General features: G+C 34.6%; 2 protein-coding genes and 1 long non-coding RNA gene across 4 annotated transcripts; 1 reads left to right on the forward strand and 2 right to left on the reverse strand.

Annotated features, from left to right (window-relative positions):
* The first annotated feature begins 6,473 nt into the window (after positions 1–6,473).
* On the forward strand, positions 6,474–9,164 carry LOC104103154 (acyl-CoA-binding protein). Its single transcript, XM_009611041.4, has 4 exons — positions 6,474–6,726; positions 8,561–8,678; positions 8,773–8,835; positions 8,934–9,164. Exons 1-4 carry the CDS (start codon positions 6,715–6,717, stop codon positions 9,008–9,010), a joined length of 270 nt encoding a protein of 89 aa, XP_009609336.1. The 5' UTR covers positions 6,474–6,714; the 3' UTR covers positions 9,011–9,164.
* A 638-nt stretch (positions 9,165–9,802) lies between these two features.
* LOC104103155 (uncharacterized) lies at positions 9,803–13,568 on the reverse strand. 2 transcript variants are annotated; one of them, XM_009611042.4, is made up of 4 exons: positions 12,668–13,568; positions 11,022–11,077; positions 10,738–10,930; positions 9,803–10,403 (listed from the first exon to the last, which is right to left on the reverse strand). In XM_009611042.4, exons 1-4 carry the CDS (start codon positions 13,403–13,405, stop codon positions 10,050–10,052), a joined length of 1,341 nt encoding a protein of 446 aa, XP_009609337.1. In that variant the 5' UTR covers positions 13,406–13,568; the 3' UTR covers positions 9,803–10,049. The 2 variants fall into 2 exon arrangements, with proteins under 2 accessions (XP_009609337.1, XP_009609338.1); XM_009611043.4 differs by having other exon boundaries at positions 9,803–10,400; positions 12,668–13,542.
* An 8,133-nt stretch (positions 13,569–21,701) lies between these two features.
* LOC104103156 (uncharacterized) lies at positions 21,702–22,635 on the reverse strand. Its single transcript, XR_687841.3, has 3 exons — positions 22,547–22,635; positions 22,297–22,464; positions 21,702–22,213 (listed from the first exon to the last, which is right to left on the reverse strand). It is a non-coding gene; the product is annotated as an uncharacterized lncRNA (long non-coding RNA).
* Positions 22,636–25,344: the final 2,709 nt, after the last annotated feature.

The following is a 25,344-nucleotide window of genomic DNA, read 5'->3' on the forward strand; positions in this document are numbered from 1 at the left end:
TATATTATGACGCATCTCGTATTGGCCTGGGTGCGGTATTGATGTAGGGTGGCAAGGTTATTGCATATGCTTCACGATAGCTGAAGGTTCACGAGAAGAATTACCCTGTTCATGATCTAGAACTGGCACTATTGTTCACGCGTTGAAGATTTGGAGGCACTATCTTTATGGCATGCAATGTGAGGTATTCACGGATCATCGGAGCTTGCAGTATTTGTTCAAGCAGAAGGAGCTCAATTGAGGCATAGGAGGTGGTTGGATCTATTGAAATACTATGATATCACCATATTGTATCATCCCGGGAAGGCCAATGTGGTGGCCGATGCTTTTAGTAGAAAGTCAGCTAGTATGGGTAGCCTTGAATATATTCTAGTTGGTGAGAGAACCCTTGCATTGGCCAATCAGTTCATGAGGTTGGATGTTTCTGAGCCCAGTCGTGTTCTAGCTTGTACAGATACTCGATTTTCTTTGTTTGAGCGCATCATAGATCGGCAGTATGACGATCCTCATTTGCTTGTCCTTAGAGACATAGTGCGGCACGGTGGTGCCAAGTAGGTTACTGTTGGAGATGATGTCGTTTTAAGGATGCAGGGTCATATTTGTGTGCCTAATGTGGATGAGCTTCGTGAGTTTATTCTTGAGGAGGCCCACACTTCCCGATATTCTATTCATCCGGGTGCCACCAAGATGTATCAGGACTTGCGGCAGCATTATTGGTGGAGGCGAATGAAGAAATACATAGTTGCATATGTAGCTCGGTGTCTAAATTTCCAGCAGGTAAAGTGTGAACATCAGAGACTTGGTGGTTTACTTCAGAGGTTAGAGATCCCTGAGTGGAAATAAGAGCGTATCACTATGGATTTCATTGTTGGACTCCCACGGACTCAGAGGAAGTTCGAGGCCGTTTGGGTCATTGTGGACAGGCTGACTAAGGCGGCGCATTTCATTCTTGTGGTAGTTACCTATTCCTCGGAGCGGTTGGCAGAGATTTACATCCGCGAGATCGTCCGTCTTCACGGTGTGCCCGTGTACATCATTTCTAATCGAGGTACGCAGTTCACCTAGCACTTCTAGAGAGCCACGTGAGTTGGGTACGTGGGTTGAGTTGAGCACAGCATTCCATCCTCAGACGGACGGGCAGTCCGAGCGTACTATTCAAATCTTGAAGGATATGCTCCGCGCATGTGTCATAGACTTCAGAGGATCGTGGGATCAGTTCTTGCCCCTTGCAGAGTTTACCTACAACAATAGTTACCAGTCGAGCATTCAGATGGCTCCCTATGAGGCATTATACGGTAGGCGGTGCCGGTCGCTATTTGGGTGGTTCGAGCCCGGGGAGGCTCGGTTGTTGGGCACAGACTTAGTACAGGATGCCTTGGATAAGGTCAAGATTATTCAGGATCGACTTCGCACAGCTCAGTCCATGCAGAAGAGTTATGCTGACCGCAGAGTTCGTGATGTTGCATTCATGGTCGAGGAGAGAGTGTTGTTTTGGGTATCACCCATGAAAGGTGTAATGAGGTTCGGAAAGAAGGGCAAGTTGAGCCCTAGGTATATCGGACCTTTTGAGATTCTGAAGAGAGTGAGAGATGTGGCTTACAGACTTGCGTTACCACCTAGTTTAGCAGTTGTTCCTCCGGTATTCCATGTGTCCATGCTTCGAAAGTATCACGGTGATCCGCCCCATGTGTTAGATTTCAGCTCTGTCCAGTTGGACAAGGAATTGACTTACGAGGATGAGCCGGTGGCTATTCTAGCCCGGCAAGTTCGCCAGTTGAGATCAAAGAGTTACCCTTCAGTTCAAGTGCAGTAGAGAGGTCAGCCTGTTGAGGCAGCTACTTGGGAGTCCGAGTCCGATATGCCCCACCTTTTCACCAGTTCAGGTACTTTTCTATGTTCGTTCGAGGATGAAAGGTTGTTTTAGAGGTGGAGAATGTGATAACCCAAAAGGTCATCTTATATTTTAGAACTCGATTCAGCGCTCTTAAGCCTTAAAAATCTCATTTATACCCTTCTCAATTTTGCGTGCGCTGTCCGGGCATGTTTCCGGAAAGCTTTTATGTTGAAAATTGATGAAAATAAGAATTTTTACCTTAAAAGTTGATTTTAGTTGACTTCGGTCAACATTTTTGGTAAATGGGATCGGATCTATGTCTTGACGGTCCTGGTAGATCCGTATCGAAATATGGGACCTGGGCATATGCCCGAAATCGAATTCGGAGGTCCCTAGCTCGAGTTATGAATTTTTGATGAAAATTAAAAGTCTGAAATTTAATAATTTTTAAGAATTGGTTAATGTTTGGCATTTTTTATACCGGGTTCGTATTTTGGTTCTAGAGCCCGGTATAGGTCCAACAGTTGTATTTCTCTCAGACAATTACTGGTTGTAAATTCTAGAATGCTCGTGAATTGTGACTCCAGATCCAGGTGGTAGTAGTTAATACAATCTTGATGTTATTCCGCACTCACTATATTTTATCTTAGCTAAATTTATTGTTATTTACTGAATGGGAATAAGGATTGGTTTAATGATTCTCTAACGTTGGTTTGCCTAGCAAATAAAATGTTAGGTGCCATCACGGTCCCGACGGTGGAAATTTCGGGTCGTGACATTGGGCACACAAGGTTAGATAGTATTAGGAATAAAGTTATTCGAGACAAGGTTGGTGTGGCCCCAATTGAGGACAAGATGCGGGAAGCGAGGCTTCGATGGTTTGGACATGTGAGGAGGCGGAGCACAGACGCTCCGGTAAGGAGGTGTGAGAGATTGACATTGGAAGGCCCAATGAGAGGTAGAGGTAGGCCGAAGAAGAATTGGGGTGAGGTGATTAGGCAAGACATGCCGCTACTTCAGCTGACCGAGGACATGACCCTTGATAGGAAGGTGTGGAAGTCGAAGATTAGGGTAGTAGGGTAGTTAGTTTAGTGTTCTCCTTGTCATACCGGTAGTATTAGCATGTACTTTAGTATTCTATTGACATTAGATTTCTATGACTACCAGTCATTTCTTTCATTGAGATCACCTGATTATTTGGTTGTTATTTATGCTGCTTTTACATGGCTTCTCACTGTTGCACTTTCTGTTTTTCTCTTCTTTAATGTGGTGCTTATGCTTCTCTTAGCCGGAGGTCTATTGGAAACAGACTCTCTATCTCCACAAGATAGGGGAAGGCTGCGTACACACTACCCTCCCCAGACCCCACTATGTGAGATTATACTGGGTTTTTTGTTGTTGTTGTTCCCCATATTTCAACTTCTTAATTACAAATCAATGGTATTATGTCACCCATACTATTGTACAAAGGATGTATTTCAAATTTTCAATTGGTATGATTTATATGAGATAAAATATTTATTGATTTTAAATTCCTAAATATTAAAATTTCTTACCTATTTTAATAAGATAGATTTATATGCAAAATTTTAATTGATTTCAAAGTCCTAAATATTAGGAAACTAACCTAAATACAATTTTGTTCATTGTAAAAGTTGTTTTTAAAGGATAAAAAGACAAACGATATTTCGCTAAAATTTTCGTACTTTTAATATAGTATAGAAGATTATTATTAGGGAAACTACCAGCTATGTCCATTTATAAGTAGCTTATTATAAAAATTGGCCAATTCATAAAATATTACTAATATCAACCAATTAGCTATTTGTAGCAAAAATAAAAAGGTTAAATATTTGCTTTCTTTTGAATGGGTGTTATTAGAATAGATTGGGTACATCTTAAGGAGTTTGAGTATCAGTTTTGGGATGATTTGGCGGAGTTTTGAGGTGATTTGAATTGAAAACTCGAAGTAGAAGATGAAACCTGAAAAACAATGATGTGTATCATTTGTATATCACATATGTATCATATATGTATCAAATGTGTATCACATGTATTCCTCTGTGTGTGATACACATGTGATACATGTGTCGCATAAGAATTTTTTTAACTCGATTTTAACTATAAATTTTGATACCAAACCAGTCTAAATCACCTCCAATCTTCCTCAAAATTTGTATATTGACTCACCTATACGTCTTTCAATGAATTTCAACCATACACATTGAAAAAGGTCTTTTTTGATCACCTTGTTTGCTACCTCATCCATGAAATTTCTTTCCGTCTTGTATCTAATATTGTTGATCACGCTTAAAAATATGGGAGGAGATTTTTTGGTGTGACTTTTGGAGAGAAAGAACCTTATTTTTTTGGATTTTTAATTTTTGTATGTGCTTTTCTAGTTTTAGTAAGCCTATGATTAATGGCTAGAGATTGGTAAGTTGGAATTTTTTTGGAATATTTTTGTAAGATTCCCTTATTATTATCTATACTATATTAAAAGTACGAAGGCTCTTAGCAAAAAGTCGTTCGTCTTTTTTACCCTTTTAAAATAGAGCTCGTACTAGACAAAATAGTTATTTGATTATTTTTCTAATATTTATGACATAGTCAATTAATTATTTTTCTAATATTTAGGATTTTAATAATTTTCTAATATTTAGGACTTCTATATCAACTAAGTTTTCTATATTGAAGTTTTTTCTTATTTTAATTATGTAGTATACCATATTTGCAAAAAAAAAAAAAAAATTAATAACACGTAATACATAAAAATCACATTTTTAGGTTTAGAAGCTTTAGAAAATATTGCAAATACACCTTAGTTAGGAGAAAAGAAATTTAAAAAAATTACAAGTAGAGAAAAAAAGATTGATTAAAAAGGGGATATTTCATAGCTAACAAACTTAACAACTTATTTGGATGGTTGTTATGTATCATTTCATAATGTATCGTATAGTATTGTATCGTTTTGATGTATACAATGTTTGGATAAATTGTATTGTTTTCCGTCGTTTTATGACATCATGCACCAACAATATGAAGAATAAATTTACAATATTATAGAAAAAAATTAAGGTACGAGGTAGAATTATTATATAAAAAGATAGGGTAAAGGATAAAATAAAATTATTTAATAATATGGAAGGGCAAGATGAGAGAAAAAACTAAGGGAATGACGCGACCACACCAAATCGGTCGTTCCATAAAGTAGCACTTTTCGTCGTTACGTAACGACGGATTTACGATACAATAAAATTTAAGTAACAAAAAAAAAATTATATTTAAAGTAATAATACGATACAATATAACAGGTAACAACCATCAAAACAAGATTTAAGAGTCTTTTTGTTCTGTTAACTTTTTTGTAAAGATTGATTCTTTGGAAATTTAGTCTTTTAGAAAAAGTTAACAATTACATAATGCAATTTGGCATTATGTTCTTCTAATAAGCTACTAAAATATTAACATACAATCCAGTACTCTAATTTATTATTAAAAATATTAATGGATATAATTATTTGTAAGTTGTTAATCACTAACATTAATTATTAAGTAATAAGTTTCATAATGCACATATATGAAAATATTGTTATCAAACAAAATAATGTAAAAAAGCAAGATTTGAAGAGAGCCTTGAAGAGGAGTCGAACCTCCGTGCTATTTAGCATGATATTTTGAGTTTCGCGTGCATTAAAAATAGAAGAATTTTCATATAAAATATTTTATCGAATTCACTTTCATGACACGATGTTAGTGTTCTCAACTTCTAAAATATAATTAATGAATAGAGTTATTTGACGAGTCATGTGGTAAATAATGAATTTTTATGATCTTTAAAGTTTTACACATGATTGCACAAGAATTGTGGGACGAGCCCGTGCTTAAGGCGGTGGGCCCATAACAAGTGTTCGTCCGCGGGCTTGAGGCATAAGCTTGCAAAGACAAGAGCCCACACATAAATTCAAGAATATCTTACAGAGTGTCTCCAATTTTGTCTACTCTTTATTTGACAAGTGCAAACAAAAGTGATTAGTAAAAGCCAAATAGAAAGATTCAAAACTGATATATTCATTAATTTTTACTTTTTGAATCCTTCATTGAATATTTTTGGAAGTCTTGATATTATAAATTTTAAAAGCAATCGAGATTTTAATTTATATAAATTATTTCTTATTTGAATATTATAACATTATCATAATTCTTTTTATATTATAACATGACTATAATTCATTCAATATTATCGTTGAACTCTTTAATTACCTTCTTAAATAATACTTTTTACTTCATTAGTTTTTTGTATAATATTTTAAAATGATACTTAATAATCAAAATAAATAACAAACAAATAATTAAGAACATAAAAGATAAAGATAGAAGGAGGCAAAGAGAAAGAAATAAGATAATCGGATAAGTCATATTTTTTCATTTATCGAAACAACTAAATAGGATAAATATTCATCACTTTTTAGGAATTTATATTTTCTAATTTTATTTTATAATACAAATATGTTATTTAATATTTAGATAATTTCTTAATAAGATCTACCCTCATTATAAGAATAATTTCTTAATAAGATCTACCCTCATTATAATTTCTTAATAAGAATAATTAGGCATACGACTGAACCAAGAACATGCTATGGACCTCGCATAATAGCATTAGGTCCACACCCACTAATCTGGCTAGTAAGTGACCCAACTTCAACTGTCTAACCTACTCGCCACTTTGTATAGATTATCACAATCGAATATTACGTTATTTCCTATGCTCATACTTCACTATATATATAGCCACCCTCATCTTCGTCACAATCACAATCACACAAACTCTTCTTCTCCCATTCTCTTGCGCAGTTATCAAGCAAATTAGATCAGACATGGGTTTGAAGGTAAAATGTCTTTAAAGTTTAAATCCTTTATATTCCGTTTCCACTTTTATTTTAATTGGTTTGCTATTTTCGTGGTTTGATAGATCTGTAGTTTTGCTGGTCCGTTATGCTATTCTTGTGAGTACGTCTTGTCAATTAAAAAGCCCCTGACATAATGATTGGACGGTTATTACATAGTTGAAATTTCTGTGGTTGGGTTGATCTGTTTATTATTGACGTTCAAGAATTTTCGTTTAGCATATCCTACACTGGTTCAGATTAAACACTAGTCTAGGGTGATGTGTTTATGCTATACTATACATCAAGATTTAAGCACCTAATTAGATAAAAAGAGTTGGATGCAATGGCAGATGAGCCGTGACTTGTCATAGGAATTTGTCCACTACATGTTTGGCCTTCCATATATTGATGTATTGTGTCCGGCACAGAAGTAGTCCACAATTTCAATGATCTTTTGAAGATTTCATCTGATGAGAGTGTTTTTTCTTTTGGTTTTTGAGATAGTTGATATTATTGGTTATATATGGTGTATCTTTTGTGATGAGTAAAGCCAGGGAGCACTTAAATATGAATGGTAAGGAACTACTAATTCGTGTGCAGTTAGAGCCATCACAATGTTAGTAATGAACAAATTATTGTTTCTTGAATACATGGACCAACTTCTGTGTAAATAATTTAACAGAAGTTGAAGGCTTCCTCTTTCTTTACCATCCTATTTTATCAGATTGCCTAGTCTGGGTACTAGTTTACATTCAGTTGTCTAAAACCTATCATTTCCCCTCCGTGCTTCATTAAATCGGGTAAAGAAAATGGAAGAAAGGCCCAAGTTATGTTCAGCCTGGATTTGAATTCTTTCTGCTGTTCATGGCCTAGTGGCTGTAATTTTGCCCGTCCTATTTATAAGTGGCTAGAAGAATTGTTGGTTGCCCAATTGCTTAGCACTAAAAGGATTCCTATTGCCACCAAGTATATAGGCTACTAAGAGCATTGGCGGAGCCACATGTATTCAAAGGGTGTCAAGTCACACCCCTTTCCTGGAAAATTACATTGTGCAGCTAGGTAAAAGTTTTTTTTTTGTATATACTATACATTGACTCCCCTTAACTTTTCTGTAAGTTTACTTCTTTATATTTTGACCCCCCTAGTGAAAATTCTGGCTCCGCCACTGTCTGAGATGTACACTAGCCAAAACTTCAGTAGTGAAAGATTGAAATTTTAGAATTGGATTGTGGCTGAATGATTGGGTAACAGATGGAACAGAGCAGTAAACAAAAATATGAGTGTCATAAGAATTACTCATGTTATCTAAAGGTTATTTCTGGTTCTTCGTTGTGGTTTGTAAATAGTAGCATTTGAAGAATTGAACGATAAAACATAGATCACAGTCAAATTTGCTCTAATTGTAACATGTTGGAAGCAAAAGTTTGGCCAAGGGGGTCTTTACAATGTTGAGGAATGAATGTATTATTTGTGCCTCTCTTGACTCTATTATTTGTGCCTCTCTTGACTACTAACAGTTTGCAGATATTCTTTGGACTAACTATGAACGAATTTAAACATATGTATTTGAATAGCAAACTCTTCATAGATGCCGTTAAAGCACTCAATTTGTATCATAGATTTCCATAAATTCGGTTTCGGCGTTAGAGCTGTTGATATAGATTTTTTTGTTAGTTGCGCTCCCATTTTATTGAACCACCAACTATGTTCGTCTCCACTATTATGGTGGAGTCACGTCCTGATTTTATCATTAGGAAAGTATACCTGGAAGATAAAACTTTGCATCTACTGCTAGGCAGTAGCCATACGTTTTGCTGAAACATTTGGGTTTCAGGAGGATTTTGAAGAGCACGCTGAGTTGGCTAAGACATTGCCAGAGAGTACTTCCAATGAGAACAAGCTTATTCTTTACGGGCTTTACAAGCAAGCCACTGTTGGCAATGTCGACACAAGTGAGTATTATGTCTTGAGCATATGCACTTACTGCTCTTCATGTCTCGAGCTAGCTATGTAATGTTCTTACATCCATTGTATATTGATGGGCAGGCCGTCCTGGTATTTTCAACATGAGGGACAGAGCAAAGTGGGATGCATGGAAGGCTGTTGAAGGTATGTGATCTGTGGTGTTGTTCAGGTTGAATTCATTTTTCTTGGCTGAAACTTGCTTTCACTTCATTCAACTGAACACACTTTTATATCTATGGCAGGAAAATCCAAGGACGAAGCTATGAACGACTACATCACCAAGGTGAAACAGTTGAAGGAAGAAGCTGCTTCAGCATAAGCTCTATCATCTTTTGTTGCTAAATTGTTGTTGGACTATGTAATCTTATTTACCAATGGCTTGCCTAATGTTATGCTTTTCCAAGAATGCTTCTATTATTTATGTTTGAACCTTCTATCAATAAACCAAAAAAGAAGTTTGAACTTGGTTGAAACCTGATTGAACTGCTCCTAAAATTTTCAGAGTAGCTATTACCCCTTGTTTGATGGTTGCGGTTGATCCACTAGTTCTACTTCTTTATTCATTAAACTCATTTCTACCAGCTCCCAAGTTAACTCTTTAAATGTCAGACGACGAATAGTTGTATATTTTCGGTCAACGTTTACGAATTTCTTAAAATTCATCTGTTATTGGTTGTATAACCGCAAGGAATTCATATGATGCCAAGAAAACTTTGAAGACCTATTTGAACATAAAACCATGTACCACAGAATTAACCTTTGCCAAAATGCAAACATCTTCCAATTGAAGATTTTATTAAAAGCTTGTTGCTTCGTAGTCTATTAGACTATTACATAGGGAGATGAGAAAAGGAAAACAGTACAAGAATTGAACTCACTTATCAGTGCCATGTTGGTAGTTCAGAAACTCCTATAAGTGCCACTAGCTGTTGGTAGTTCATAGAGAATTGAGCTACTGTATTTATTTCTCTTTCCCCTAGTCCACAACCATTTAATGTTTGTCAGATTTCAGAAGACATTTATCCAGTTGCTTAGGACCATACCATCTCTTTCAAGCTAGAACAATAAGACCAGGACCAAGAAAACTAGTAGTAAATGATAAGCATCCAGATCAGGAATAGTGACATCCATCAATAATTCTGTCAAAATAAATCTTCATGCCATACTCTTTGCTAGTTAGCACTAATAGTTTGGGTTCATAACCCCCATTATGCATATTCTGTCTCTGACCATTCTTGATATTTCTTGTTAACAGAAAGGAGCTATACACCATTTCAATAGGATGGATGACAAATTCATCAAAAGCGAAACTATATTTTTGAATCATGATTTCACTTACACCGTTAACACATTAACACCTATTGAACAAAAGGATATCTAGATATATAATAATCCCTTACACGAGTAGCACCATCGCGGGAAAGGATTCCCTCAAGATCCCCAATAATTCTTGCCAGCCATATCTCTAAATTCCGTTGGATTTCTTTTAAGTTGTTACGGATGGAGTCAAAGGATCGCTTAGTAGCTAGTTGGGCTTGACCTTCAAATTCATCCCCATAATAACTCTTTCTGCTGTCAGTTTGTAGCACCATTAGCTTCTGACCAGTTTCAGATGCACGCTGCTGAAGTCGAAATGCTTCAAGCAAAAATTCTGTCTGTCTTTGGGTCCGAAACTCAGGACTCAGGTTGGGTTCGCTAGGATCGCTGGCCTGCTGTTATGAGGATTATCATTATCAGCAGTATGCTTATGTAAGGCCTAGAATTGTGCGAGCTAAGAGTATAAACCGACATCTAAATATTTGAATCAGCACATGTAATCAAGACTAGTTTATTCCCTTCTTTCAACAAGTCCAATAGATAAATCTTATAGATGCATGAGGTAATCCATTTCACCAAAAAAGGAAGTGTTATATGTATTTCTTGATCTCGATTTCTTTGCAAGAAAGAAACACCATATTGTCCAATCTCAGAGAAACCTAAGCATGCATGCAATAAGCTTTCAAATCGATCTACTAAAATTTTCAGCAATAAGCTTGCCATAATTACCATTCTTCTGCATAGATCATCGATCTTGCCAGCAAGAGCTTGGTATCTCTTGACCTGCTTTCGCGTTGATGATGGTACCTTAGATAGATCTGTCTTCCCAATCCTTTCCAAATTCAGTAGCTCCTGCTCAAGTAACTTTAATTTGGAGGAGACTCCTGTTGATTCACCATCTATCTTCCAAGGGGCCTCCCTTCTGAGAAAGCAAAAAGTGATAACCCTTGTTAGTTGCTTCAACCTCAAAATGCAAACGTCTAACCATATGTCTCTAAACACAGAATGTTTACCTTGCTACAAAATGCTTTAAATGGTGAAGTGAATCGGCAGAATCATACTGCATATCCTGCATTAAGAAAACACATTTTATTAAGACCCAATGATAATTCCCGCCTAACTACCAAGCTGGTTATCTACTAAGATAGTGAAATGCTTCAAGTTTCCTCAGGGACCAAATAAATGAAAAGCTCGCCAGTACCAGGGTTAAGAAAATTCAGATCTATCAAAGGGTTTCATTCTCAGGAAAGCAAAAAATGGAAGGCACAAATAGACTGTGAGATCTACCTAGTCCAGACTTGGCGCATTCACCTAGTATAGGTAAAAACGTTTCAGTAATTAGTTATGAATGGCAGCCCGGTGGAGTTAAAGTTTCATTGGAGGAACTAGTTTAAATCGATAATATAAACTATTACATTACACAAGATGACGTTGAAGTTATAGAGAAAATAAAGTCCAGAGAGAGATGAGGACAAGATACAGCTAGCAACAAGAAAGGGAAAGGACATCTTTCCATTGAGGTTGATGAATCTTAAACAGATATATTAACAGATCAACTAGATGTTGACTGATAACAGCCCATCCTTTGCTGATATAAGGATCCATTTTAACCAGATCACTGTTCAACTTTCCAACCAAAGGGAAAGGACATCTTTCCATTGAAGTTTCTGGAGCTAATCTGTGTACATCATTTTGAGCTTCCTGCATACCCAGCCTTCATCGAAATATTTAACAAAAGGGGACCATTCTTGAAGCCATAATTGCAAAACTCCAATAGGACAAAAAAAGGTGAAAGAAGAAAAGTACGAAACAATGACCTGGTTTTCAAGCAGTGGTCCAAAACACCAGTATAGGGTGAAAAAAATGAACAACATTTAAGGTGAGTTTCATCTTTTGTAAAACAGAACCATATCCTGGGAAGTTTGAAGTTCAGTAGACACCAAGAAGATAAAGTCATTCAAAATTATGGATAACAATGACATGAGTCTCAACAAAAAGACAACGCATAAGACAAGTAGGAGAGGTAACTGAGTACACTAAACTACAGATTTCATTAATAAGCATCTCAGACTGTAATCATCATACAATTCAATTTGAATTTGCCGCTGAACTACTATCCTGCATAAACTTTCATTTCAGCTTTTATCATAAAGGATTAAACTATGGACAAGTGAATGTTCCTCTGAAATTTTCAGGTATTTGGAAAAGGGTATAGAACTTCACCAAGAACTCTTTACTTACTGCAACATTGGTCAATACTTCAGCCACATTCTTATTTAATTTCTTTTAACTTAATTTTCTTCATCCTACATGCCTCTGGCTAATTTGGTTCATCAGATATCATAAACAAAAAGAAAAAAGAAAAAAAAGGAATGATGAACAAAAAAGAGTTGAAGAAAGCATGAAGATGGTAATCTAATCTAATCCTTGTAGTACCATCCTAGTCAAATGAAAGAAGCACCTTTGTTTTTTCAAAGTAGCACCATGAAAAACCAAAATATAAGACAAACACAAAGGAGACAAACTTAGTCCTATTTTTTTCTACATGAAGATCATTCTAGCAAGGACTTTGTGGTTTTTAACCACATTATGAAAGCACCATAACCCCAAATTATAACAAATACAACGAACAAAAAATCATCAAATGAATGAATCATACCTGCTGCCAAGGACTAGCTTTTTCAGCCCAAAACTTAGAAGCAGAATTTAAGTATTCTGAATTGAACCCATTACTCTGTCCATAAACACCACTCAGTTGCTCAGAATTAGGTATCCCATTACTCAAGTAACACTCTTCCATCCCTACCCCTAAATCCATCCCTTCTGATATCCCAACTTTCCCAAACCTCAAACCCATTTCAGCATAGCAATCCCCAACACCCTCACCAACATCTCCACTTGTACTATTTTCCATCTCACAACAACCCCTTCTACTCATAAAGTTCAACATTTCATCCCTTTCACTGATCTCCCTTTTCAGCTCCTCAATATTAGCCCTTAACTCACCTTCCACTTTCTCAAACTCCTCAACTCTCCCTCTTAACTTTTCAATCTCATCAGCACACTCATCAATCTGCTGCAAAAGCCTCTTCTCTTCTTGCTGCCAAGCATGTCTATGACTTGCAAAGATCTCCACAACTCTTGCATTTGCCTTTGAATCCTCTTTTCTACGAGAGAGTAACTGCTTTAGCTGCTCTTCTGTCTCAATGAGCTGAAAAGTTAGCTCCTTGCTGCGGTTCTGAAGTCTTGGAATCAAAGAAATTGCATTCTTAGGTAAAAAACCAAGAAAGATTGTGAAACTGAGACCCAAATAGGAGGACAAGAACTTCTCCAAGTGTTTATTGTTGAAAGGGGAAATGGGTTTTTCTTGTTCTTGTTCTTGTTCATGTGCCGCCATTACTGCCAAGAAAGTTGTCTTCAGTGTGTGGGGGGAGTTTTTGAGGTTGCTTTTTGGGTTCACCTTTTCTGGTTTGGTTTGGTTTTCGGTGATTTCTACTCAAAAGTCCCTTTTGGTTTGAGCTCCCCACCATGTGACTTCTTGTAATTGTGGTCTCTTTGCTAGTTAGTCCTTTTCCTTGTTTTTGTAAATTTGTGATAAATGATTTTTGGGATTTAAGTGAAAAGAAGAAAGAGGATGTTAAACTCTTCAACAAACTCCAAACAAAGTCAAGTGACTTTCATTTCCAAATATGTGGATTTAGAAATTTTCTTTCAGATAAAATGGCAATAAGTTTAATCGGATTTTAGTATTCATCTTCTTGATGGGTAGCCTTCTTTTGAAAAACGACGAGTTGAAAGAAATACTGAAATACTACAAGTTTCTAACTTTGAATTTGTGAAGTTAGACAAGTGAGACTTGCTCAATTAGTAAAAGCATCTCCACCAAGATCTTACATAATTTTTTTAAAAAATAAATATTTATCGCATGTTCAAAGTTAAATATGAACTTCTTATTATCGCTTTAATTTGTGACTCTTAAGATCAAATGATTTTAAAAAGCAGTGAATTCTAATACGTTATTTGTCATATCCTATAAGAGCATACGTGTGTACTATTTACTAGTTGTCAAAATCAAAAGTTTAAACGTTGACGGGTTTGTTAGAAAAAGGAAATTAAGAAAATCTCTTACTTTGTTTTTTCCCCCCGGAAAATCTCCTACCTTTCAAGGCGTTCGGCGGTCGGTACGGTAGTATTTATATATTTCGGTTTGATATTTTTGGTATTCGGTTTCGTAAAATGTTATATCAATACCGTACCTAATTATATTCGGTATGATTCTCCTTTCGATTTTGGTTTATTCGATTCGGTAACTTAAGTTTATTCGGTTTGAATACTAACTAGTGCATATAGCCATAGACGATAATATTCTTAATTAAAGTACTCAAAAATACAAAACTAAAAATATTTGTTGACAAAATTTTTGTCCAAACCAACATATACCAACCTAGAGAGAGAAAACTTAGAGAAATGTCTTATTACTTGTTTAGAGTTAATTGATGAACTTAGAGAATAAAGAAAAATAAAATTTTAGATTTCTTATATTTATGTTATAATTAATAAAATGTGTATTGTGTAATATAATATATATTTCGGTACGGTATCGGTATTTCATTTTAAAATATCAAATATCATACCTAATACCAATTTTTTTTTTAAAACTTAAAACAAATACCATACCGAATACCAAAATATCGAATATCGAATGCCAAAATTTTTGATTTCGGTACGGTAATTCGGTATTTACCAAATTATGCACAGCCCTACTTACCTTAGAGTAAATTTTATTTTAACTTTTAATCTTTTAGATTTGAGAAACAATACCCTATTGATATTTTGAATGGAATAGTGGACCCCTTGATCTTGAATCAACGATTAAAAGTTAGCTAATCATTGGATGTATTTCCTGAATGTAAAAAATGATCTTTAATTATGATGAATATATTATACGTTTTACTCATAAATGAAAAATCAATATATAATACCTGGTAATATTATATAGATATGATAAATTATCATCTGAGTAATTTCAGATAAAGACAAAAGATTTCATTCATCTTTTGCATGAAATGAGAAATCTCTTTGAATTAATATTTTTCGGGTGGTTCTGAAAATAGTGAAATAGTATATCACCTATAAATTGTATTATTCGAGATTGTTACTTTTTATTTTCAAAATAATCATCAATGAGATATCTTTAATTAGTCCTTTGAATATGTAAGAAATGACATGAAAATATAAAAAATGCTTTACACCAAAATTGACTAGATAAGTAAAATTTCAAAACTATCAATAACACAAATAACAAAACGAATGAAGACATAGTTGAAATTTGAAACTCTACATGAAAAAAATCTCATGAAGCACAATGAGGCTTTGAAAATCGAAAAGAGTAGGCGAAAGGAGAAAAAAGAGAGATGTGATAATTTAATTTCTATACAAAACCCGCACGAGCACTTAAAGTTTTAATTATTGAAATACATAGTTTGTATAATTCATACTAATTATGGTTATTTATGACCTTAACATTCTGTCAATGACATCTCATGTGAGAGCATTAGCTATGAATTCAGACGAACTCAACAGTTTTTGTTTAAATCTTGTATTTGTATTAGAAAATTCATAAAATATGTATAAATATCAAATTATGAATCTAATAACTAAGACAAGCTATGAGTTCACGAACGAATTCAGAACGCATAAATTTCAAATGTAGCTCCGCCTCAGTGTGACCTTTGACTTGAGATGGAAAGATTATCTAAGTGAAGGGGTATTATTTTACTAAATCAAAAGTTCATGGGGTTAAACGGAGTTCACTCCTCATTTTCTGTTGAAAGTCTAATCACGGAAGATAAAAGATGAATTTGTGCCATTCTTTCATGTCAATACCTTTTAGTAATATGTATACAAGACATCAGAAAAATAAATTGTGATAAATAGGTTCGTCTGACATAAATTAAAATTTATTCAGGAGTAAAATGCTAATACAGTAATAAATAGATAATCTCAAATGTGCTATGTAATGCTTAAATTACAAATGCATGTAGTGACAGGATATTTAACAAAAAGCACAATGAATTTTAGTTGTTAAAAATTTGCAAATCAAGCTAAAATCGTGAAATAATATCTTAGGTTTATTTACCCTTCAACTTTTTGTTTTTCCCTCCTGACAAAATATAAACCAAAGGTATGCAAGGAGTACTACCATTTTGACTACAGGATGGATTTAATTGAAGTGTAACAGAGTTAAAAGGATCAACGGTCATTTTAGCATTAAATAATTGGATCTTGTTTGCTTTAGGTATAGGCAATTTGGAATCAGAATCAAAAGATTGTGCAGAGGACTCTGCACACCGCTTTTATATAAAGCTTTTTCAGATCTTTAACTGGCTCTCTTAACCATTTGATAATGCAATCAACCAATTAAAAGAAGAAATAAATGCATATTGTAAGGGTTAATTTGCATATTGAGAATTAGCAGGAGTTGGGATAGTATATGATTGAAATTAAAAAAATATTGAATTATAATTGAAAAGGAGTATTTGTATTTGGATAAAATTTGAATATTTGTGAGTGAAAAATTATTCTTTCACCTATAAATATGCTCTTCAAATAATTATTATACTTGATCAAGCTCTTAAAAAGTGATTCTAAGTGTATTTTTTTCAAAAATACTTTTTAAAAAAAATACTTTTTGGAGAGAAGTTATTTTTTTTATGTTTCTCAAATACTACTTATACTTATACTCAAAAGCATTTTTTTTCTTTTAAAAGTTTGATCAAATACCTTAACTTTAGAAAAAAAATACTTTTGGAAAAAAAGAAGCACGGCCAAACAGACTATTGAAAAAGCGTAAAAAATTTAGGCTTGAGAAAAAAAGTGTCGAAATTAATTTTGAGCAACTTCATGATTTTTTTCGGTCAAGTATCAGTAGAGAAAAAAAATTTCAATTTCTGCAAATGGTAGAACACTTCCTGAAGAAGTTTTCTCACATTTGGTCCAAAACATAGAAAATTTAGCAAACAATTAGGCATGAGTGAAAGGGACTAAAGATAGGAAAGTTTTTTTGTTTTACTTAGAAATCCGGGCAAAGCAGAACACCTCTACACAATTGGCTACTGCAAACTCTATCTTTAGTTAAAGAAAACCCATGCAATTATGACAAACTTCCTATCTACATTTCTGAATTGTGCATATTTTTCCACACCTTTTCCATTTCTATCATCCATCCTTTTCTGCATGACATTATGGCAGCATATCTGCGTCCACCGTGCATATGAGTTATTCTACTCCTTATTCATGCAATTCTCGCTCCCTTTTTCCATTTGGGATACATAAATGCACCTGAACTTGTCCAGAAAAATGAGTTTCTTACTCAATCTTTACAGGTGTTCCAATACATCATATACTTGTTAGGACTAATTTTTTGTGCACCCGTGTAAGCCATCTCCCAGTAATTATATATTATGTAGCATACACGCACCATCTGGTGATGCCACGTAGTTAAATGAAGACTTGAGAGAGAATTATTATTTTGACTATACTTAATTATTTTAATCAATTTTTACATTTAAAAACGACATCGTTTGTAATCAAATATTTACCCAACCTATTTTCCCTTTCAGTTCATTTCACCCACCCCGTAAAAAATTTTCAAGTCGACGAAAAAGCCTTAATCCCAAACCATCTGAAATTCATTCTTTCCGACTAAAATTGAAGGGAGAAGAAGAATATTTTTTTGATTAAAACTAGTTGAAGCGCAATTTGTCATTATATTTCTCTTATATTTAGGGTTTTGACGAATTGTTGGATTTGTTCGAGTTGCAAGGAAATGGGTTCAGTCATTGTTACCGGTCGTTGATGCTACAATCTTTCTTCGATTTAGATTTTGGATAGAAAATATACTTTTTAAAGGTTAGTGTTGTTCGTCGTCTTTATATTGTTTTGAGTTCTAGGATTTTCTTTGTCGTTGCTATAGAAATATTACTGAATATATTGTTGCATGTGATTTGAGTTGGTAGATACTGGTCTGATATAGTCATATATCTACTTTGCATCGGTTTTAAAATGTTTTTTGAACTAGTCACAGTAAGATTCTTCCTTGGAGAAAAAAATCTCCATGAATAAGCAAAACTCCTTTACGGAGGAGGATTATATAGGTGGAGTTGTTACTTCTGCACTTGATGTTGATGTAGATAGGTTCTCCTACTTTGAATTTCTAATTTATGTTAAAAAGTTTGGTTATAATCCTTCTTTTGCTCGTATTTATGTAAGACCACCTTATTGTCCTGGTTTGGTAGAAATTAAAGTGGATAGGGACATTATGTGTATTTGTCAAGTACTAAAAAAGGGGATATCTTGGATGTATTTGTGGAGCACATAGTTGATGAACCAGTAGTGTCCCCCCTCCCCCCCTATAATTTGATCAAAATCTGAGGGGATGTAAGGGTTTAGGCATATATGAAGAGCCATCTAATACACCATCCACTAGTGTCCCCTGTTGAACCAAGTGCTCCTTTTGATACTACTGCCCTCCCCCCGATCCTACTTCCCCCCTGAACCTGCTGGCCCCTCTGAACCTGCTGCCCCTGCTGAATCTGAAAATGGCTTTAGTACTGAGAATAGCTCAGATTCAAATCATATAGAGTTATTTGAAGAATGAGATAAGGATTATGGTAGTGATATAAATGAGGAGTATAAGTCATTTAGGGAGGAAAGAAAAACTGAGCAGAGAAAAAAAAGGAATATTAGAGTTCCTCCAGTTGAGGTTATTAAGTTGGGTAAAAGAATAGTAGATGTGGGTTATGATGAGTATGAAGCTAGGAAAGAGTCAGGCCAAAAGAATCCTTTGGATGGTAAAATAGGAGATGATAAGCCATATTATCCTTCTTATGAGGCTGCCAACTTTGAAACTGATACAGATGATAATGATAATTATGAAGGAGAGGGAGATTAATCAAAGGAAACCCGAAACGAGAAGAAGAAAGGTTAAAAACGGGTGATATTTGACCTAAACTGTAAGACTATTGTGTGGGAGCTTGGTCTTGCATTTGAGAGTATTGACAAGTTTAGAGAAGCTCTTATTAGGTTTGCAGTTGAAGAAAAAGTTATTGTAGAAAAATATATTAATCAACCAATAAGGGTGAGGTATAAGTACAAGGATGGTTGCCCCTAGCATTTGTTTGCTAGCTATGACTTTAGGACTAAAGACTTTGTTGTAAAGAAGTACATTCTAATACACACATGTGAACTTACTAACAAGAACACACTGTGCAACACCAAATACTTGACTGAGAAATTTAAAGACAGAATATGAGAGCAATCTAACATCAAGATATTCAAATTTCAGCAGCTTGTAAGAAAAGAATTAGGTTTGTATGTTGGGAGATCAATATGTAGATAAACAAAGAATTCGAATGATATAATGGGTGATCATGTGCTAGACTATAGTAGAATTTTGGATTATAGAGATGAAATACTTAGGTCTAATCCTGGTATTACATGTATTTTTAAACTAAGTGAAGAGATTTTTGAAGGTGGCAAGAAAATATTTGTTGGCTTCTACATCTGTTTTGATGCATTGAAAAAGGCCTTCAAGGTTGGGTGTAGGCCTTATATTGGATTGGATGGTTTCTTCTTAAAGGGTGTCTGCAAGGGGCAGTTGCTCGTTGCTGTCTGTAAGGATGGTAACAACCAGATGCTGCCTCTAGCTTGGATAGTGGTTGAGGTTGAGAATAAGTTCAATTGGACCTAGTTTTTAAGGTTGTTGAAGGATGACTTTGACCTTAGAGATTGGACAAATTTCACATTCATAACAGATATGCATAAAGTTAGTATTCTGTTCTTTATTTTATTCTTGTGTTATCTTTGTGTTTATTTGCTTCTATTGCTTCCATAAGTCTTATTGATAGTTTATTACTGTGTAGGGATTGTATCAAGCAATGGATGAAGTACTTCCAAACTGTGAACATAGGATGTGTGCTAGACACATCCTAGCTAATTGGTCTAAGGCATTGAAAGAAGAAATTATTTCTGGAGATGTGCCGGAAATACTTATGAGGCAGAATTGAGAAAGAATCTTAACTTCATGGAATGATTAGGTGGTAATGGAATCATTGATGACTTGTTTTGGTATAACAAAGAAAGGTGGTCTAAGGTGTACTTCAAGTTCTTCAGTAACTGTGATATTGTGGACAACAACACGGCTAAAAGTTTCAACTGCTAGATATTAGAGCCAAGGCACAAGAAAATTATAACAATGCTTGATAAAATCATAGTGAAAAGGATGAACAAGTTTGGGTAATTGAGAGAATTTGCCAATGGTTGGATCTGTGATATCTCACCAATAGCATTGAAGGTTTTACAAGACAACACAACCAAGTCAATGAAGTGTGATATTATGTGGAATGAAGACACATGATATGAAGTGAAAGAAACTAAATATCTGAAATATTTGGTTTCTTACAAACCATGACATGCATTTGCTGATCTTGAATGTTAAAAGGCATACCATGTGCTCATGCAGTAGCTGCCTTTCATTTCAAAAAGCTAGAGCCAATTAACTATGTTGCTCACTCATATACCAAAGCGACTTACTTGAAAGTCTAGAGTTATTTTATTCAGCATGTCTTTAATATGTCAATGTGGCCAGACTCCCAGAATGTATCTGTTATTCCACCAACAGTCATAAAGATGCCATAGAAGCTAAAGAAAGTTAGAAAAAAAGAGCAAACTGAAAACAAGACAGGCAAGCTGTCTAGGAGAGGACTGGAGATGACATGTAAAGCATGTAATGAGAAAGACCATAATAAGAGAGGGTGTCATAAGACCAAGACAGCACCTTCAAGTGTAGCACCAAGTGAAACACCAAGTGCAGCACCAAGTGGCAGTTCTAAGTCTACTGCAACACCAAAAATTGGAAGAGGAAGGGGTAGACCAAAAGGTTCTTCCAATGAGACAAGGCCCTACAAAACACCAAGAGTGGTTGGAATGGTGGGTGCTTCAAACAGAAAGTGGCTTCACCATCCATAATGTAAGGCTTCTTATTATTTTTTGTATATCAAATAAGTGGTACTATTTGTTTAGACTAACCAATTTTATATTTCTTTAATAACCCGGAATGCTTTCAAGTAGGCCCAGAAATATTATATCTTAAGCAGATGTCACTGAAAATATTGGACACACACCATCAACTGGAGTAAAGTGAAAAGAAAAAGCAGCAGTGATACAAAGACGACTCCATCAGATAAGAGGAAAAAAAGTCATCCAAGCAAGTTCAAAAGTTGCATAATTAAATCAAGGAAGCTTCACAACAGAGTCCTCACATTCTTGAAAACCTTAGGAACATCTTGTGTACTTGGCAGATTATTCTGAACTTTTATGATGTATGGTTATGTAGAGTAGTTACTCTTTTGTGTTAGCATCAGTGACTGCAATGATGCACTCTTTTATGTTAGCAGTTGTGACTGCAATTATGCACTCTTTTGTGTTAGCAGTTGTGATTAAAATACTTGAAACAACTGATGTTTTTATGGTAATTAGTATAACTAATGAATGGTGTTATTAAGGAGAAGCAATGACTGCATTTTAGTGATGATTATTGTCTGCAATTATGCACTCTTTCTATTAGGAGTTGTCACTACATATTCAATTTCTTTCAATACATTTCATGGATTCAATATGCTTGAACAAAATAATTTAGAATCAAAACAACCACCAACTTCATTCCAAAAAATATAAACACAATACAAAAATGAGTCACCAATATTGAATTGTATCATACACCAACAAGGTTAAAAAAAAATACTAAATGAATAAGAGAAATAAAGAGCATATGGCAACTTCAATTCATCCTCCTTCAAATACAACACTTGAAACTTAGTACTAATATTAATAATAACACAATATAAAATGATAAACCAAAGAATATTCTCCCTTTTCCTTGATCGAGCAACTTTGCTCCTCTATTTCTTCTCCCCTTTTTTCATCTTCTCAATTTCAGTTTCCAAGTAATTTAATTGAATGCCTATCTTATCAATATCATGTTCATCCTTCTTTGCTGCCATCGGATTGTCCAATTTTTCAAAAACTTCAACTTGGCTCTCAAGTTTCCCAATCTCTTCTTTCAATTTAGGAATAACAAACTTTGATCTAGGGTCAATTTCCCCATCCCTCCAATGCCAAAAATCACATGCTCTAGCACTCTATCCTGTATAACAATAAAATTGGTATTTCAGAGTTTAATTTCTTTATATCTTAACTGATTTAATCTTGAAAATTAAATCAACTTACCCCATAGTATGAACAAGCCCAATACCTTCTACCAGGATTCCTAGGGGTTCAAGAAGTCAACAATGACAGCAAATATCCATGATTACATCGTATTTCTTCAGTAGATACATGGTTGTCCTCTTTCATACAAAGCCTACTCAACCTTTTCGAAGCCATTATATACCCTAACTGCAGTTCAAAACAAAATAAAAATAGACGTAAAATAAGTAGAAACATGCAAAATTTAACTAAAATTACCAAAATTACCTACCTTTTCCTTCAAAGGAAGAATCTTGAATGTCAGTTGTGGCTGATTTGGTAGAAAAATAAATTAGGGTTAATGAGGTTGGTATGGTGGAAGAAGATATAGGGTGGGTCGGGTATTAAATTGGAGGAAAGAGGAATATATTATAGTTGGGGGTTGTAATTAGTGCTAGCAATTTCTTTTTTGATTTTTTTGTTTTCACGATTATACAATAGTAATAAACGCGCCCCTTTGTAGTTAGGCACAACGCGCCAAGGAGATGGCTTAAAAGGGTGCAGAAAAATCAGTCCTAACAAGTATAGGATGGTATTGGAACACCCGTAAAGGTTGAGTGTGAAACTTATTTTTCGGGACAAGTTCAGGATGCATCTTATGTATTATCTCTTAAATATTAAAAGGGTTGTTATAAGATACTCTCTCCACTTCAACTAATGTAACATATTTTTTATTAGTTTATTTAAAAGTGGCAACTTTAAATAATTATAAAAAATTTAAATAATAATTCATTTTATAAAAAAATAGTTTCTGAGCGACCTTTTTAAATTTTAATCTAGCATTTTGCTTAATGTCACACTTTTTTTTTCGTGATTTGTCTACAAAGAAAAAAAAATTCGTTTCCTCTTAGCTACTCATAAATTAGTTTAATAGCAGGTGCAGAAGTTTAGTTGATATATCTTACTAACATTTTGAATCATATACAAATCTTTATATGCTTTGGAAACTTATTGAATACCCCTTTATCATATTAAAACACAATAATGTCAGATTAAGTATTTTGACAAGAGTGAGTTGCTCTAGTGGTGAGCACCCTCAACTTCCAATCAAGAGGTTGTGAGTTTGAGTCATCCCAAGAGCAAGGTGAGGAGTTCTTGGAGGGAGGGAGTCGAGGGTCTATCGGAAACAACCTCTCTACCCAATGGTAGGGGTAAGGTCTGCGTACACACTACCCTCCACAGACCTCACTAGTGGGATTATACTGGGTTGTTGTTGTTGTTAAGTATTCCGAAATTAAGTGGGCGTTTGGGCATAAGAATTGTGAAATTTTAAAAATGGTATTTAAGAATTAGAGTTGTGTTTGGACATGAATATAATTTAGAATTGTTTTTAAATTTTTGTGAGTAATTTAGGGTATGTTTGGGCATAAAAAAGATTCCTTTTTTTTTTTCGAAATATTTTTTACTTTTTTTTTCGAAATTAGTGTTTGGCCATAAAATTTACAAAATTCACTTGAAGATAAATTTCGCAATTTTTAGAAAATTTAAAAAATTCCAAAAAAGTTATTTTTCAAAATTTTCACTTCAAAATACCATTTTCACTTCAAATGTTTGTTCACTTTTTCAGAAATTTTACCATTCTTATGTCCAAACGCCCACTTAAAGTGAAAACTTTGAAAAATAAATTTTTAAAGTTTTTCAAATTTCTGAAAACTTTCGAAATTTAATTTTAAGTAAAATTTAAAATTTTAATGACCAACTACCGATCTCATAAAAAGTAAAAGAAATTTTTTTAAAAAGTGATTTTTTTATGGCCAAACGGGCCTTCAACACAATCATTTTTGGAAAACCAGATTCTTCACCAGAAAGAAAAGGAATGGGTCCTCAAAAACAAATAAAGCTGGCAAGTGCAAGGTAGAAAGTGAAAAAGCTGGGTAATCATTACAATTAGAAAATGCATAAATTGCCAAAATTTGTATCTCATTGGTTTTGTTTCTTTTTACAAAGAAGGGCAACGGCAAACTGCTAATCGTACTCTGTGGCGTCACTCATTGTATTGGACATCTCTAATGACAGTATTGACCTCTGACACCTTTAGTGAGGATCAACCTCTGAGGTTTACCTGTCTTTGTCTATTGTCTATTGTGTTATGCAGATTGAGAACTGAGGTAAGAAAAGTTGGAGTCCAGGACCAAAAGTGTTAATTTTTTTTTTTTTTACTCAAAACACAAAAATAGGTAAAAAATCAACTAATAACCAATTTATATATAATGTATGTGTTCAATACGCTATATCTTAACGACACGTTTGTCCATTAAGGTATAGCGCATGCAACACATGCGTTTTATTTGAATTTTAAATTGCCGGGCATATATATATATATATATATATATATATATAGCGCATATACAGTGTAACGACCCGGACGGTCGTTTTGAGTGTATTAGCCCCGATCCCCTATTTATCCTCTGTGTTATATTTAGTTGCATGACTCGCCGGGGTGTTTGGTTTTGGGTTTCGAGAGAGTTTCGGAGTGATATGGCACACAGTCCCTAAACTGAAAGTTTAAGTCGTAGGAGTTGACCGTAGTATGACTTGTGTGAAGACGACTCCGGAATTAAGTTTCGACGATTTCAATAACTCTGTAGAGTGATTTTGGTCTTATGAGCGTATCCGGATGTCAAGACCCAGAATCCACCATAGGTCGTGAAGACGTCTAACACCGCCGTCAGGCAAGTCAACAGTGATTCGTCAATTTAATTACTCATTTTATTACTTTCGAAATCATAGATTTTAATACGGAAGGAGATTTACACTTCTAAATCCACGGGAACGTACAACATTTGTAGTTTATAAAAGAAATGAAAGGCGATAATAATATACGAAACCGTAAGCATCAACTAGTATAACCCCCAAACCCGGTGTCACAAGCAAGAGCATTTTCTAATGGAGTACAATAATAATACAATATCTGTCCAGAATGTAAATAAGACAGGATAAAATAAATAGTACGATGAAGACTCGGTGGACTGCGATGCGTAGCCTAGAATGCAGCTCACATAAAGTCTCCTCAACAGGTACGCCTACGCG

The sequence above is a fragment of the Nicotiana tomentosiformis genome, chromosome 8 (genome assembly GCF_000390325.3).
Source record: "Nicotiana tomentosiformis chromosome 8, ASM39032v3, whole genome shotgun sequence".
NCBI lineage: Eukaryota > Viridiplantae > Streptophyta > Magnoliopsida > Solanales > Solanaceae > Nicotiana > Nicotiana tomentosiformis.

Bases quoted from the DNA above. Each gene is read 5' to 3' on its own strand.
- LOC104103154 (XM_009611041.4), top strand. The intron at 8,679-8,772 runs GTGAGTATTATG...ATTGATGGGCAG, and splicing joins TGTTGGCAATGTCGACACAA to GCCGTCCTGGTATTTTCAAC. The intron at 8,836-8,933 runs GTATGTGATCTG...TATCTATGGCAG, and splicing joins TGCATGGAAGGCTGTTGAAG to GAAAATCCAAGGACGAAGCT.
- LOC104103155 (XM_009611042.4), bottom strand. From the start codon at position 13,405: ATGGCGGCACATGAACAAGAACAAGAACAAGAAAAACCCATTTCCCCT. The intron at 11,078-12,667 runs GTATGATTCATT...TTCTTAATGCAG, and splicing joins AAGCTAGTCCTTGGCAGCAG to GATATGCAGTATGATTCTGC. The intron at 10,404-10,737 runs GTAATTATGGCA...TCCTCATAACAG, and splicing joins ATGATCTATGCAGAAGAATG to CAGGCCAGCGATCCTAGCGA.